The following is a 17,334-nucleotide window of genomic DNA, read 5'->3' on the forward strand; positions in this document are numbered from 1 at the left end:
TCACTGGGCTAAATGAAACTACCAATCCAATTGTAAAGGGTCCAAAAGACAAATACACTACAGATATGGAGGGTAGCATCGACCCTTCATCAACCATGCATTACCAAATAGACCGAGACTACAGCGAGCGGACCAACCACAATGCAAGTCAGTTTGGATTCTAACATATGTATTTGTTTGATGTTGAGATTGGGAAGATTGACCACTCAATCAAAGCTTCTTCGTGTCAGCAGCACGATTATCCACTAACACCCTGTTTGGCACCTTAGATTTGGTGGGAAACGAGCGTATTTCAAATCCAAATGGTTATTTTTTGTGTTTGGTAACCTTGGATTTAAAGGTAAATAGAATTCAAGTCATATCTTTCTGGTGTGTTTTGAAATTTGGATGTAATTCAAGAGTAATGACTTCTTTACTTCATTACAAAGGCCAAGAGAGTTGTATATGTATCAAAGGTGTCTCTTTGTTACTAATTCATTGAATAACGGGCGCTAATAATACTCCAAAATAATTCACTTATCACTTATCGACTACAATAATAAATACACATCAATAAAATAATCTAAACCATCGAAATGTCAGACATCTAAATACACGATTAAAAATCATCAACGAGTCGACTATTTGTGATCCTTGCATTTGTGGCCCACGCAAGGCTTGAAATTTTCTCTTTTTTTGTCCAAAGTATATTTTAATGAGTTTATTACAATCATTCTACCAAACATAACACATTTATACTAATTTGATATATGAGAGCTGATTTAGTTAATCAAATCTAAGTCTGTGAATATACCATAAAATTCCAATGACCTCCAAATACAAGCTCTTAGACAAATTTTTGAATTCAATGCATTTCAACCAAACACAAATGAGAATTCAGAATCACTTTGATTCCAATATAATTGTAAGTTAAATTATAATACATTCCAAATCCAAGCTCCCAAATGAACCCTAAACCTCTCAACTTGTTCATGACAATCGTCCTGATGTGGTATGTACTTGGAAGATGGCACCACAAATACAATTTAAAATTGGCCCATCCTACTCTGCAATGCAAACAAAATAACTATAAGTATACAACACAACTACTGATTATTCCCTTAAGTAACTACCACATGACTCCCCGTACTTGATTTGATGGACATACTTTTTTAACACAAAAATCAAGGAGGTGCGAAATATATGTGGGGCCCACCATGATGTATGTGGCTTATCTACATCGTCCATTCATTATGCTAACTGAATTTAGGGCATGAGCCAAAAAATGAGGCTACTCCAAAGCTCAAGTGGACCACACTATAGGAAAAAAGGAAGTTGAACACTTATCATTAAAAACTTCTTGGGGCCACTATTTCCTTTGGTGTGAACCATTTGAATGTTGTATCTACTTCATTTTTTAGATCGTGCATCAAAATGTATTTTTTGGTAAAAAGGATGTATGGTGCAAATTTGTCATATATACCGCAGTAGGCTCACACATTAAAACAAGCCTTTTTGGATCGGTTTTCAAAACAAAAATACCAGTGTACTATCAAACAGGGCTAAAATATAATACTTGTATACTTACGGGTATTTATCTTGGTTTAAGAAAATCAAATGAGCCCTAGGATGCAATGCTGCTGAAATATACCCCTTAAAATCTTTGTACTCTAATAAGTACAATTGCCTACCAGGGAGACAAAACAAAAGTTACATGGGTCCCACTCATGTGAAGCATGGGGTTACATATGGCTCATCCTTTAATAGGATGTTGCTAACAAACAGAAAGTCATATTTAGAAAAGGTCACCATGTGCTTCAGAGGGCCATTTCTTTAAATATATGTGACATCTTTACTCTCGTTAATTTTCAACATAATATTTTCACATCATCAACCACATAATTTATAGAGGTATTGAGAGTGTCACATGTACTTGTCAAATTCTTGTTCTTACTTCCAACTACACAACATGTATTCTCCGAATTATTTAGGGCAATTGTTAGACTCTAGACTTTGGATTGTGGTACCAATCCTATTATGAGAATAGCAAGACCAATGAATTATTGAGCAACTAGGGAAGCGTTTGGATGGTAACTTATGTTAAATAAGCTACTTATGTCATAAGTAATTTATGTTGATTTCTATTTAATCAATAAATAAATATGTTCAGTAAATAATATACTTGTTAGCTAAAAAGTATATAAAAAGAAAATTTGGTTTCAAAAATTATGAGTAATGATGTGAAAAGTATAGCCCACTTGAGCTTTAGCATATGTCCTAGGACGAGTGGGCCACACGGAACTGAGAGCAGAGGAATCCCCTCAGGTTTCCCCAAGCAATCAGCGTTGCCCCTTCTCTTTTAGGGCGAGGATTCAGTCAGGTCGAGACCTGACAGAGTTCGATCAGGTGGTCACTGTACCTTGATGTAGGTGTTGTATATTAATATTGGCTTTTTTTCCAGCTCACGGAGCATATCCAAATATCAGATGGACCACACTAAAGGAAACAATGTTCATCCAAGGCCTACCATTAAATACTTTGTAAAGCCTATTATAATGTTTATTTTCTATCCAACCTGTTGATAAGGTCGAAGACTTGATAAAAAAGAAAACATAAATATGAGCTTGACCTAAAACTTTTGTGCCCATGGAAAGTTTTTTAATAGTTGATGACCACTATTTCCTACGGTGTGGTCAACCTGAGATTTGGATCTGCTTCATTTCATGGGCTATGCCCTGAAATGTACTGGAAAAACGGATGGATGGTGTGAATATAAAACATATACATTGAGGTTGGCTCAAAGGTGACGACTTGACTGAAGCGGCGCCCTCTCTAAAAACCCGATGGGGCCACGAAAGAAGTTCGTTTCCCAAAGCCCCAGCGCTGGGATGGATTTTGGGTGCTCCGACGTTAGCGTATGGAAAGACGCGGTCGGGTCTTACAATACCCGAATCAGGTCTATGGGGAAACCCGATCTCATCGGACTCGACGATTTCTACCGGACAGAACTCCCCCTTCTCCTCCGCAAGAGAGACCCTAGTCCGTACATCACCCAACCTGAGCTCTACAAGCTCATGCAGTGGAAGCTCGCACGAGGAAAATGGCGGTACTCGCCTCTCTCTCTCTCTCTCTCTCTCTCTCTCAAGTTCTGCTCAAAATATCGCCAAGATTTTGGAAATCTCATGATATTATCTCGATAGGTTTCCATGTTTTTAATTTTTCACTAGGTTTGCGCTATTTAGGAGCATGGAGAAGGACAAGAGTCTCTCTCTCAAGTTCTTATCCCGGAGTAGGACAAGAGTCTCTATCATGCATTATCACTCTCTCTCATCATAAAAACCAAATACGAACCAGTCATTTAATTTAGGATTATTTGATTTAACCTTAATTGAGATTAGAGATGGTAATGGACAACCCAACATTAGCCCAGCTTTGGGCTGGGCTGGGCCTTCTTGCTTTGCCTGTGGGCTGGGCTTGGGCCCAGTATGCGTGGCCCAATCAATTTTCTAGCTTAGGTTCGGGTTAAAGGAGCCTGACCTGGCTCGGCTTAGCCCAGCTAGACTCGTCTTTATGTGCTCATGTGTTATATGACGCAAATATGTTGATCTCTACCGTTGATTTTGTTCCTTCAATATTTATGTTACTTTGTGCAAGTGTGGCCTACTTGATTAGTGGATAGATTAGGAACGTTCAAGTGGGAAATAGGGATCTTATCACTTTTTGGGTAGGCCGGGCTCAGACCCAACAAATATTTTGGGCTTGGGCTTGGGCTTGGGTCGTGCTTGAGCTTTGAGTCTCAAGTGTCAGGCTGGGCTTGAGCTTGACTGACCCGGCCCGGCCCATTTCCACCCCTAATTGAATACCCATTATCTTGAGGATTCCCATGTTTGGGGCAATACTTCATTTAGTGGCAATTTTTTATTTCTAGAAATAGGTGGAATTTCACCTCAATTCCAACCATTGATACCTCGTATCTCTCCTTACGATTTGTACTACTCATGTTACCTATTAAACATGACCACCATGCCATAAAACCCTCTATGGGCCCACCGTGATGTTTGTGTGATGTCCGCTCCATTTATCAATTGCATCGGATTGTGTTCTTTCATGATCCTATTAATTAGGCATGTGTCTTCAACAAAATAATAATAATAATAATAATAATAATAATAATAATAATTAGGCATGTGTATAACTCAAGTGGGGCGCACAACAACGGATAGTGGGAATGGGGGATACTCACTGGTGAAAACTTCATAGGGCCTATTGTGATTTTTATAATTCGTCTCACACATTGATAAAGTGATTCCCATTAAGATGAAGGGAAAATACAAATATAAGTCAAACCAAAAACTTTTGTCAGCCCCAAGAAGATTTCAACAGTGGGTGTCCCCATCTCCATTGGTTCTTATGGTGTGGCCCACTTGAGTTTTTGACACAGGGAAGGCCGTGTAGAGGTTGAGCACCATCTTCCTCAGGGGGATAACTATTCCGAATCCATGGAACATCTCTGGATTCCTCACAGAGATGCCTCGAATCTGCAGGGAAAAATAAGAAAACAAAATGATTTTAGAAAATTCGTAAATTGATTGATGATTGAAATAAACAAGCTTACAACCCTTTAAATAGGGATACTAAACCTTGGAAGAAGTTTCAAAATTAAACTACAACTAAAACTCCTAGAAATCGTTACTTATTATAAGTAGTAAACTAACTATTTATGGATGGCCGTGATTCCTACTAGTCATCATAGTTTTCAGCCAAAAATAGTAAGCGGCCTATTGGGCACAACCACGTGATTCTCCTAAATATTCTAAGCACTTTTCATGTTGGACGCAACTTCTAAAGCCCAACGGATGAAGAGTTACAATTAAACCAAAACTTACTAAAAATAGTAAAAACAGAAATAAACAGGGATATCTGATGGAATCTCACAATCATACATGGCACGTTTGGTAACTCATTCTGGTTTGCGAGATATGCCCGTTTTAAGGTTCTGACGGTCCAAATCACTTTTGTTGCCGACCGGGCCTTTTCTGATCCATCTTGGCCATGAAATTGTCTGTGGCCCGCTCTACATCAGTTTTGGGTATGCTTGATTTTTGGGCTCTCTTCTTTAACATGATAACGAGAAACTAGTGGGCAGAATGGATGTCACACAGACATAATGTTGGGCGCCCATAGAGCCTTTTGTTGCACCGGCTCCTTATATTTTCTACCACACTCGAACCAAATCCTTTACAGAAGCCATTTTACACAACTTGTAAAATACATGAACTCCATGGGGCCCACCATGTTGTATGTGTAACATCCAACATGGTGGGTGTTCCCATCTCCATTGTTTCCCATGATGTCTCCCACTTGGGTTTTGGGTATGCCTGATTTTTGGGCTCTCTTCTTAACGTGATAAGGAGAAACGGGTGGACAAAATGGATGTCACACAATCATAATGGTGGGCACCCACAGACCTTTTTGTTGCACTGGCTCCTTACATTCTATACCACACTCGAACCAAATCCTTCACAGCAGCCATTTTCGCAACTCGTAAAACACCTAGACTCCGTGGGGCCCACCATGTTGTATGTGTAACATCCACTTCGACCATTAGGTTCTATCATTGATTCTAGGCTATGGGGCAAAATCAGCCATATCCGCAACTCAGATGGGCCATACCACCAGGAACAATGTGGATGTGACGTCAACTATAGGTTTGTGTGTGGGGCCACCATGGCGTGTATCTTACATCAAACTTGTAATCATGTGTAAATCACCATGATGAAGCAAAGATACAAAAAATCAACCTAATCCAAAACTAAGGCGGCATAGGTGGTGTAGATGATCCAAATCCTCATACCATATTATCTCTCCCCTCTGTCCTATTTTCCCTCTTGTAGAAGAGACTGGTTCTTTAACGACTATTAGAGAATAAACCTATCCTACAACCACATGTGTGAGCCCAACAAGATGTAGGGCCCACATCCACTCCATGCATAAGGTGCTCCCCTTCAAGTTCACCCTGCATCCGTAATATCAGATCGATCCAAAGCACAAATCGGTCACACCTTAGGGAACAATTGGGATGGGGACACCACCATTAAAACCTTCCAAATTGTGTGTGAGGCCCACTTTGTTTTTTTTTTTTTTTTCATATGCCATTTTATTCATTCATAACATGTTCCCACCAGGATGAATGGACACCTAAGAACTCAAGCCATTTCAAAACAGAGCCGGGCCAGGCAGATTTTATTGCTTTTACCCATGATTTTACATGGTATGGCCCTACTGAGTTTTGGGTCATCCTGGTATTTAGCCTCCAAGGAGACCATGAGTGGGTAGACATGATGGATGGAGTGGATTTCATGCAAAAATCATTGAGCCCCACCCATGTAGGATATTCTTATCATTCATGGACACCCTTATTCATTTGTACTCATGCATCGCATGTACAAATTTTGCATATGTGCGCAACATCCGGTCCACTCATGATTTCAATCATATAATTTATATTTGTAATTAAATTTTGTGGCTGATCATGTGAAATGATGGAATAGACTTGTTCTTCCAATTTGGAAGTTTCTTTAAAAAAAAAAAAAAAAAAACTTTTAATTCTACTTTATAAGCAGGTAAATGCAAATGTTAAAGTTTTTGGGAATCATGATGGTGTACCACAGAGTGTTACCCAAACAGCGAAATCATAATTGCAAGCAATGTCAATACCCGGGTATTACAATACCCAGTAATTGAAATATCCTGATCATTCAAATTCCCCAATGGAAACCACCCCTAAGACTCTCTTTCCTTGCATATGCTAGCCTCTTAAATGCAGGGCTTTCTAATGTAATTGGGCTTCGGCGTAAAACCTGTGGAAATGCATGTGCCTGCTTGTGGACCACCGATCATATGCGCTAATGCTAACACTGTCAACATGCACTGGCTATGCTGGTTCACTCACCACGTTGGCCACATATGTTGAATATGGACCATCATATTTTTTTTCCAACTATCCATTTTTCCTATACCTGCGGCTCACCTGATTAGTGGAGACTAGGGCATGCTCACATTGGGACCCACCTAATGAATGGCATAAATATTGTATGCATGCCACATGGTGTGAGGGGAATCCAAAACGCTCATTAGATGCAAGTACCATACTAAGGCTAGATCACAAAATACGATCCATTACTTAGGAGGGCCAAAGATAAGGGAAATATGTGGGACAATGAGGAGGGTGCCACCCACGATAGAAATGTCCACATGGAATGTGCGGTTTGCTGTGTTGTGTATATGGCATCCAATCATAGTTAGCAAACTCCATATTAAACTCTGTATTCTTGAAATGAAACTTGTATAGTTGATTCAATGTTTGAAGCTCTGTATATCTCAGAAGATAGGCTATTGGGAAAAACAAATTAAGCACATTTTTTTCTTTTTCAATAAAAATGTTTTATTCAAAAAAAATTTTAGGGGCATTTAGAAAATAGAGATTTGTGGTCGCTACCCATTGATAAAATTGAGTAGAAGGCAAGCATTTTGTAGCAGAGATGGACTGATAAATATGCGGATTACTGGAGAAGGATTTGAGAGAAGCAGAGAACTCCATATGACTATCTATATAAATTATTTTTTATACATATAGAAATTATAATTATTTTAAGTAGAGTTTTCTATTTTAACCTTATTTGTATACGTAGACACAAATAGTCATTTTTTGCTCCCCTTTTTGAGTAGAAAAACCTGAACTTCTCATTCACCAAAATTTTGGCATTTGTGTTTTTTGACTGTATTTTTAATGATAGAGAACAAATTAAACACTAATGTTTCTCATACCTTTTTTATTTTTTTGATGTATGCAGTTTTGCTAACTTGTATCCAACCCATTCATTTGGTGTGCCCACCAGGATGAAGGGACCCTCTAGAGCTTAGGTGGGTCATGCCACGTGAACATATAGGTTTAGGCATGATTGTAAATTGCTCATTGTGGTGTTTCCTACTTAAGTTTTCTTTTTAAAAATTTTTTTATCAGGATAATTCTAGGGACATGTGGTGAACATGATGGTTTGGATTCCACATACACATCAAGGGTGGGCCCCACACAGCTCAAACGCATGGTAATAACCATACATTCGAATGCCTGTGATCATTCCACTGTTTCCAGTGGCGCATTCGTCCAGTGGACCCACTGTGGATGGGTAAGTGCTCTTATACTGGAATCCCAATCATCAATCCCCATGGGCAACATGATGGTTACAGCCTACAATTGTAATGTTGCACATTCACTTGACCAGGAAAATGTCCATGGATCAGACCGTTAGGATTGTTCGACTGGCGTTGCATTCCTTTGGAGACTCGTCCACTTTTATGACTGCTGGATGTGTGCTCCGGATCAACATGCCCATGGCCCCACATTAGCCTCACTGTCTCTCTACATCATTGCAATCATTTTCTCTCTGTGATTCTTATATAGAAAGGTTTATGCAAAATTCAGGCCTCGGCTTTTGGATTTCATATCATCTTTGGATGGAACCCAAGTGGAATCAACCTCTCATAAGGCTTTTCAATCTCTTCCCAGCGTTCGGGAAGCTGTTATTGAACTGTCCACATTGAAAGGAGTGGGCCCTGCGACAGCATCTGCTGTTCTTGCTGCTTATGCACCTGATATCGCTCCATTCATGTCCGATGAGGTAAGATCAGAATCTTGTTTCAGTGAATTATGCTTCTTTCAGTAATGTATGTGTTTCGTTTTGTTTCTTTGTTTGTTTTTTGCTCTTTTTGCCTTTTCTGTTGTTGAGATTGAAAATTTCTGCGGTCTGATGTGTTTTTAAGGCAATGGTGGCGGCCCTTGGGAGTTCTAAGGATTATTCTTTGAAACAGTATCTCATCTTTGCCGAGAAGCTACAAACCAAAGCAAAGGTCAGTTTTGTTTGATTCTTTTATCTTTCTGGTCTGTCTTGCATTCTGGATATGTGAACTTGAAAAGAATGCCCCAAGAAAGACTGATTTCCCATATAGGATTGGATTTGGAGCATCTACAATCATGAATTGCATTAGAAGACTGTTGATAGTACTTAAATTTAGGCTATCTATTTGGTACATGTCATGATTCCGACTGTTCATCAGGTGGGTTCCATCATGGATGAGCCAAAGTAGAAAGATCTAGCTGATTAGATGATAGTCATCCAACTGTCGGGTTGAAAGTGGTGGGTAAAAGAGAACATAGGTAACAGTCAGCATTGAATGCGGATCCCATGCTCTCCATGTCAGATTCGTGTGTCAAAGCAGCGAATCCCCCTCTTAACCATCCAAAAAAATGTGATTAACTTGAGGATAGCACCGATTTTTGCATGGAAATGTGAGGTGGAGGGTATGGGGCTTAACAGTGAAATGCTGATATTTTGGGATCCGCTAAAATGCAGATGGTCGCTATTTCTACAAATTGAATGCGAATGCTCAGCTGTTTTTAGGATAGCAATGCAGATACAATCTCCAAAGAGATAGTTGAAAGTTCATTTAGTTTATTGGACCTTGTCCTTTAAAATACACTCTTGGAGAGGAAGAAGTGCAAATATTTTCAATCTATCCGATTGGTGGCCACCCATCTGGACTATGGCATAGTAGCATTCATGTGTACAGTAAAATGCAGCTACCCGAAACAAGGTATCAATAATGGCCTTTGCATAACCGAATTGGCACGGGGCAGTTACGCGATATGGGGTCATAACGACTTGTGCCAGAAATTTTGAACTGTAATGGTCTCGTAACAGTCCATTATGACGTCTAGAGTTGGACACGAACCGAGCTGGCTCGGTTAACTCTCTCGGCTAACTAGATCGGCTTGGCTCTACTCGAAAGTTGGGTTCAGGCCAAGCCGTGCTCGAGTTGGCCCGAGCTCAACTCTTCTCGGCTCGAAGCTTGGCCTGAACCTGACTCGGTTCAGCTCGAGTTATAACTTAATTAATTAATATATATATATATATATATATATATATATATATAACTTGATTAATATATTATATTTTATATTATATATAATATAAAAAAAGGTCCGCCCATATAAAAACTAAAAAGAAAACGCCCACCCCCTTCTCATTTTGCCCTAGCTGACCGCCGAGCCCCCTTCTCTCTCTTCGACCTTGTCCCGTCCGTTTGGTCGCCCTTGGAATAGGCGAGCACTGACCTAAGCTCCCTTCTCTCGCTTGCCATCCTTGTCCATTGAGCACCCTGTGGGCCCGAGCCCCTCTTTTTTCCCTAAGCCGACCCAACCCCCTTCTCTCTCTCTCTCTGTCCCTAGAGCAGGCGAGCCGAGCATCTTGTGGGCCCGTTCAAAGTAGTCTCTCGAATGCAGGACATAAAATTAAATATGACATGCAACAGTTCAAGCTTTAGATTATACCAATTTTAAACAGTCACAAAATTCCATATCCTACATACGATCAAATTTTCAAAAAGGGGAATCTATAGCGGTCCAAGCCTACACAAGTTTAGGGCTAGATCAAATAAAATTATAAACCAAACAAGCCCAAAGGAGTGTGAGATTCATCCATTCTTATAAAGGATTGTTCCCCAATTCAAGAGATTCACCATGTTTCAATTCGGGGGAAAATCTAGGGTTTGCAAATTTGGGAATAATTGAGATTTGAGATTCTCTAGGGTTACGGGCCTGGATTTAAGGCTAAAGAGGAGATAAATAGAGGAAAGATGGAACCTGAGATGACCCACGTGCGTGGACAGCAATTGGCCCTGGGCGCATGTGCGTGACCACTCGTCCGCACGTGTGTGGGGCCCACAAAGTCGGAAAGTGATTTCTAGGCTAGGATCAATCAGGATTGCTTCCATACCCAATTTTGTGTCGATCCGATGCACGGTTTGTGCGTGGTGCTCTGCCAAAGTTTCAGCCCCTCTAATGGGCCAGAATTTGAAAATCTGTTGTAGAAGAGAACTTGCGTACAAAAAAGGGTGAATCTGAAGATGGAAGGGATGTAGACGGTGATGGATGTGGGGCGTAAAGAAGTGAGGATGATTTGGGATAGTTGTGGCTTCGCACCACGGTAATTAGCCCTTCGAGAAAGGGAGGTTTCGCACCCAATTCGATTATTCAACCTAAAGAGAGAGGAAGAGAAATGCAGAATTTTTATTCATAAATTTCATTGAAAAATACCTACATGGGGTTGCTTATTTATAAGAAAATCCTAAACCCCAAAAGCCAATTTTACCCTTGTGCCATGTGCGCACACTAATACTTAAATTTGAAGTAAATAAAATAATAACTAATCTACGCAATCAAAGCCATTCATGATGTTTCTTATAATGAGAATAGTCAAAATCCTAGATCATCTAGGGTAGTAGGCCACGATCATGAGATCCGATGGTAGATTCATATGATGATCGGGTTCACTCCAATGCTCCATAACACAGCCCCTAACTGTGAGGCCCTCCATAGATGTCGTCGTCAATCTAGATCGATAGTGGGGCCCTCCTCCTTGAATATATGCATAGGGTGGGGGGCGTGCGCATGATCTCTCTCTCTCTCTCTCTCTCTCTCTCTCTCTCGCACACTGCACACAACAGGTTAACCCTCTCTTTCTCTCATTTTGGGCGCCCGGTATAGCTGGACACCGAGGCGCTGATCATGAACAACTCGACCGTCCCTGTCCTCTATGACAGTCCGGCTGCTATCAATGGCAGCCTGACCATTCCTATCATTGGGAATTTGGAATTTGGGAGCTCGAACTCGAACTCGGCTCGAAAGCTTGAGCTCAAACTCGACTTGAGTTGGCCCAAGCTGCTAATCGAATTGAGCCAAGCTGACCAATTAGACTCGAGGACCGAGCTGAGTCAAGTCGATCTCGAGCTGGGGTAGGCTGCTAGCCAAATCAAGCCAAGCTGTGCCAAGCTCAGCTTGGTGTCCTGCTCTAATGATGTCACAAGGCCATTATGGGTATGTAAGTCCCCTTTAATTCTAATTTTCAAAAAAAATCTTCATTTTTTGACATTCTTAATTCTTTGGACTATTTCTAACTTATTTTTTACTAGATTTGTGCAATCCTTAAAGATTAAAACACAAGATTTAAGTTATTTTGGAGGAATTGAAGATTCACAACCAAATTTGGGGAAAATAAAAAATAGGTAAAAATTCCTTCATCTTTTTTTGGTTTGCCTTACAACAAATTTATTAATTCACCATTACATTACCAAATTGACAAAATGTCACTAGATTTGTGTTCGATTTCGCCATTTTTAAAATATTTTTTTTATAATTTCTAGCTATTTTCATTTTTTTAATTTTTTGTAGAATTTTTGGCGTGAATTATTCAAATACATACATGGAGTTTAGATTTACACATGGCTTTTTTTTTTTGGGTAATTTTAGGTCAATTTTTGGGATGAATATTGATTTTTCTTTTTTTGTTTTGTTTTCAATTTCTTCAAGGGAATGATGTATAGGCTTAGGATGTGCATTAATGGGATGAATCTCATGCATTGTGTGAATCCTGGCTCATTTTTGGGGGCATTCGTGTGGTCCCAATCGGACACTATTCATCTGAATTTAATTTTAATTTTTTCCTCAAATCTCTTAGAGAAAATGATGTTAAGTGGTTAGGGATATGCATTACTGGGACGAGTTCACAAATTGCATCAATTTCGGGCCTTCTTGGTGGCATTCAAGTGTGCCTAAATTGGCCTGACACTTTTGTTTACACCCGACCCATCACAGCTAAATGCAACGGACAAGATGCCGCCACATGTTAGCACATTTGTACAAAGACGTAGAAAAGGTATTCGCGAAGCACGGAAAGCAGATCGTGAAGATCTCGAATTCGTCTCCCCTAAGACACGTGTTATACCAAGAAGGTTGAGATGCTCAGAGATGTACGCATGATCGAAAACCCAAAGGCGGTCACTCTCTCAAGGAAACGTGGCAAACAAACGTAAAAGAAGCATGTGTATCATATTTCTGAAGATGTGTTTGACGCCGCGATGATACCCAAGGACACGTGGCCAAATACAATTGGCCACGCATACTCGAAGATCATGAAACAAGGTATTAAAAGACGGAGATCATCCAAAATAAAAAAAAATACACCCAAATATGAAGGTATATACATAGTCGACCACCCCTTAGAAAAGAAATGTATAAAGCCAAGGCTGCTAACTTGTCGAACTCTGATTCCGAAAGCCTAGGGACTGTGAGCATGTCCACCGCCTCCCCCAAATCTACGAAAGCAACCAAAAAAAAGAAGAAGAAGAGAGAGTTTTGGGCCCTCACCAATCGAAATCAATCAACTCTTTTTAGCTCAATTTTGTCTATCAATCCTTCATGGACACATATCTTAGAATAGCCTAGTTTTAGCCTCTCCAATCCCTATCCAGCACCATGCTACAGCAAGTTCGGATCGATTTAGCTTAGCGTAGTTTAGTTCTCACTTCTATCCAGCGCATCAGTGCAACAACCTGGCTTAGTTTAAATAAATATACACGACCCCGTCATCGAATCCTCGTCAAATACCTAGGTTCTTACTTACTGATTCCTCAATCACATCCTCCTGACCAAAAGCCACGGCCGTCGGATTTCTTTTCACTACCATCCAAGTCCTGGAGATCGTCCAGTACATGGCTGCCTTGCCCACTCGAACCGCCGTCAATAACATTTTCTGCTTTATTTACTCTTATATGCCAATTGTATTGTATCCCCATTCATATTAATAGAATTGACATTAAGCCTTTAAAGTCCTGTTTTACTTTCTTTCGCTATTTTTGTGGACAATCACGGTCAAGCTATCACCATTGTGATAAAAATACTTGTTTTCAGGCCAAAAAGAATCCATTCAAAGGATTCACACTCCTATTCACAAATCATCCGATCATATTGTCAATCAGGTGGCAAAGTAGTCGGGCCAATCTTCACAAATTTGGTCCTATTCCGGCTATTTTGGAGCCTAAGGTCACAAGGTGTTTGGTTCGATTCGAGTCTGTTACAACTTTGGTACGCCTGACACATATACACCGGTACTCACTTAAATGAAATTGGGTCATTTATTGCACGTGTGGCTGTGTCCGAACTGAATAACAACAACTTCATCTGAGTTCAATTTTTTTATTTTTTTCTCAAATTTATATTAAATCATTGATATTAGATATTTAGAATATTAAATATAGGAGTGTTGAAGTCAGTCTAAGCCTCTCAAGTTATAATATCATTAGACAGTTTGAGACAGCATTGTTAACCAAAAAAAAAAACAACTAGAAAAGAATACATATTTGGAATCCTCACATTTTTCTAATTTTTTGTGGTATTTTTTTTTTTTTTTTCACATTTCTTCCTTCAAAAACAAAATATATCAACCATTATGAGGGCTGAGTCTAATGGCCAACAATTCGATGATTGGCCATTAGACTGGTCTTACCCTTATTGAATACTTTGGTCTGTAATGGACAGATATGACGCTAGATATGAGTCCATAACAGAATGATACGAGGCTGATATGTATGTATGTAAAATTGAGGTCCATCCATGTAAAGAGGGACAGTGATCAAAGCTGCAATGCAAAGATTTTATGTGGGGCTAGGAACCATCTAGCTACCTTACGTGAATGGCTAGGATGAAGCCATGTGGATATGGCCTTCAATCTAACGACCATGGATTCTCTAGAACTTTCTAAATTATTCTACACTATAGTAACTACAAGAAGGCATCAAAGAATTTTAAAAACTTTTAGAGATCTCTACACTACTATACTTGCTTATACCATTCTCTAGATTTCTCTACACACTATATACATAGCCTCTTTATGTACAAGAAGAGTCAAAAGTGACCAAGTCCCTGGAGTATCCTCTTGAGAATGTCCAGCCCTTGACAACTAACCCATCTGTCTCTGTGAATGTTAGGCTGACAGTTGGACTCTCACTTTAGGCCATTAGCCCCTCCGGGGATGCATAATTTCATTGAATAGCTTTTGTAAGGATTTACTTCTAAGCATGGAGTATTGAGGGAAAATGATCTACATTACCTTTTTTTTTTTTTTGACAATTGCACACACACCCCCACACACTCACGCCATAGTGGGATTTCACCACCTATGGATACTCGAACCCTTGACCAGGTGTTGAAACTTCTGTGAGTCTACCACCGGAGCAAGAGTAAGGATACTCGAACCCTTGACCGGGTGTTTGCTATTGTGTCAGAGGCAATAAGATGATTGGTAAGGAAAGTATATCTGGTCTTCTTAGTTGAAGATTTACGCGACCACTTTGATTTTTATTATTTTACTATTTATTTTTTTTTACACACATTTAGTTTACAGAAGTCCAATCTCTTCCTTTGGTGCTTCCAGCTGGTGGGCCATTCATCATAGAGGAATTACCAGGTCCAGCACATCAGCAAATGTATAGTTGCTGACAGGCAGGATCTGTACATGTGGGCCCCGTTGATATAGAAATTCATTGGAATATTCCTGAAAGGTGAAGCCAGCCTTGAGATCTCTTACAGCTTAGGAATTCAGAAAGCCCAAAATTAGAAGTCCCTCTCACAGGTGCGTAATGCAAGCTAGTGGCTGTATGTGGCTTAAAAAGCACAAACAAACTTGAGAAAGTAAAAACAAGTAATGCAAAATAAAAAAGAAACAATATATGGTTTTATAGGTCATGGTTTTGGCCGGACTCATACCTTCTTCTTGTTTTAATGATCGAGTTGTAAGAATTCAATCATAATTTTCATTGAAGCCACTTTGTGCATATAGAAAATGGACATGGAATGAAAACCATGTCCACCTTAGGGTAATCTGTGAGTTCTGTTTGCAGTGCAGTTTTCCATGGATTCATGTAGAGTTATGAAGAAGTCAACTGGTTAGATGGTTGCTTTATTTCCTTCAAGTAGTTGGAAGTCGATCTACAGACTTCTATTATTAATAGACTGATTTTATTTATTTTTTTGATTTTTTTTGGGACTAGCTTTGAAATGGAAAATGAATTCTATGCCATTTTTTATTTAGCAAACATTGCCAAAGTAGAATTCTGCTGATATTGTTTTCATTTTAAAGGCATTGCACATAAAACAAACCTGCCCTCCAATTCCATTAGAGTTTTATTTTTTTGTTTTTTTGGAACAATAGGATTCAGGCGCAACATTCAAATCGTTGCCCCCTAGATTCGGTTAATCAAATTGTAAGATTCAAATGGCTGGTTTCAAGATTTTCAAAACAATGTGTATTGATCCTGCAGCTGTTTATTTATTTATTGATTTTTAAATTCTAGCAGGAACTAAGTGTGGGAGGGGATCTTTTGACTCCTTCAGATGTTGAAATGGCCTTATGGAGTTCTGCCATGGGTGGCAAGTCAGCTTCATCCTCAGATGGTAATCCAAAGGCCAAGAGAAAGAGAGAACCATGAGGCTGAGGTTCCTTACAATCTTTTGGCCGCTGCCTCAAAAACCAGCACTTATTATATCATAATACTGTCACTTTTACAGTTAAATAGCTTCTAATTTTGTTTAGTTTTGCTTGGAATTTTTGTTCCTTCTATCACTCGTGAAAATCAACCATTTCCTTGCATGTGTACATGTGTGCATGTATATAATGTTTGTATGTGTGTAGGTTCTCAATCAGTTCATACTAGTGGGGCCCGTGGTTCGATCCAGACTGTTTGGTCAGATAAGAATTCATGGATGATTGTAGCCAGGCCTCTTTTCAGTGGATGTGGATGATTGTCCCGTCTCTTCTTAACCATCCATTAGTAGGCCACAGATAGAAATGTGAATCTTGATTTATCAAGGATAGTTTATGGCATTGTCCATTGTCTGTGGGGCCTAATAGAACAATGCTTTGAATCACTAAGAAATGGGCCATGCTAATAAAATAGAAGATCCTCTAGAAACCATCTTACTGCAGATTTCCTTCAGCTACTCCATCAGGCTCCGTATTTGGCTGATTTTGTTTGTCAGACGCTCCGATGATAATAGGAGAAAACGCTGGCGTGACTGGGTGTGCCAACCACTTATGTGCTTGAGAACAATTTGATGTGCTTGAGATCCACACCGTTCATCAGGCGTGCTGCTAATTTTTGGCCTCAGACCTGATCATCAGACTAATCCAAAACTTGAGTGGGCCCACCATAGGAAACAGTGAAAATCATATCTCATTAGTATCAGCCTCTTAAGCCTTATACCAATTAATTGGGACGGCTACATGAATCTTGTATTGGCATTCTACTTCCATTCTAGTCTTCCTCTTGCCCTTTTAGAGCCTTCAACTTACACCGACTCACTCCTAACTGGCACATTCCTAGAACCTCTAAATCCATGCGGTATGGCTCACCTGAGTTTTGGAACAGTGAATGCCTGCATCGCTTTGATACCACTTTAAT

The 17,334-nt window shown here is 39.7% G+C and overlaps 1 protein-coding gene across 5 annotated transcripts; it reads left to right on the top strand.

Moving 5' to 3' along the window:
- The first annotated feature begins 2,777 nt into the window (after positions 1-2,777).
- LOC131218841 (uncharacterized) lies at positions 2,778-16,523 on the top strand. 5 transcript variants are annotated; one of them, XM_058213693.1, is made up of 5 exons: positions 2,781-3,085; positions 8,465-8,660; positions 8,803-8,889; positions 16,086-16,137; positions 16,231-16,369. In XM_058213693.1, exons 1-4 carry the CDS (start codon positions 2,823-2,825, stop codon positions 16,128-16,130), a joined length of 591 nt encoding a protein of 196 aa, XP_058069676.1. In that variant the 5' UTR covers positions 2,781-2,822; the 3' UTR covers positions 16,131-16,137; positions 16,231-16,369. The 5 variants fall into 5 exon arrangements, with proteins under 5 accessions (XP_058069673.1, XP_058069676.1, XP_058069674.1 ...); XM_058213690.1 differs by lacking the exons at positions 16,086-16,137; positions 16,231-16,369 and adding an exon at positions 13,787-14,014 and having other exon boundaries at positions 2,778-3,085; XM_058213691.1 differs by lacking the exon at positions 16,086-16,137 and having other exon boundaries at positions 16,228-16,523.
- Positions 16,524-17,334: the final 811 nt, after the last annotated feature.

The sequence above is a fragment of the Magnolia sinica genome, chromosome 11 (assembly GCF_029962835.1).
Source record: "Magnolia sinica isolate HGM2019 chromosome 11, MsV1, whole genome shotgun sequence".
In the NCBI taxonomy this organism is placed as follows: domain Eukaryota; kingdom Viridiplantae; phylum Streptophyta; class Magnoliopsida; order Magnoliales; family Magnoliaceae; genus Magnolia; species Magnolia sinica.

Coding starts and splice junctions, on each gene's coding strand:
- LOC131218841 (XM_058213690.1), top strand. CDS start 2,823: ATGGGGCCACGAAAGAAGTTCGTTTCCCAAAGCCCCAGCGCTGGGATG. Junction 8,661..8,802: donor CTCCATTCATGTCCGATGAG/GTAAGATCAGAA, acceptor TGTGTTTTTAAG/GCAATGGTGGCGGCCCTTGG. Junction 8,890..13,786: donor AGCTACAAACCAAAGCAAAG/GTCAGTTTTGTT, acceptor ACTTGTTTTCAG/GCCAAAAAGAATCCATTCAA.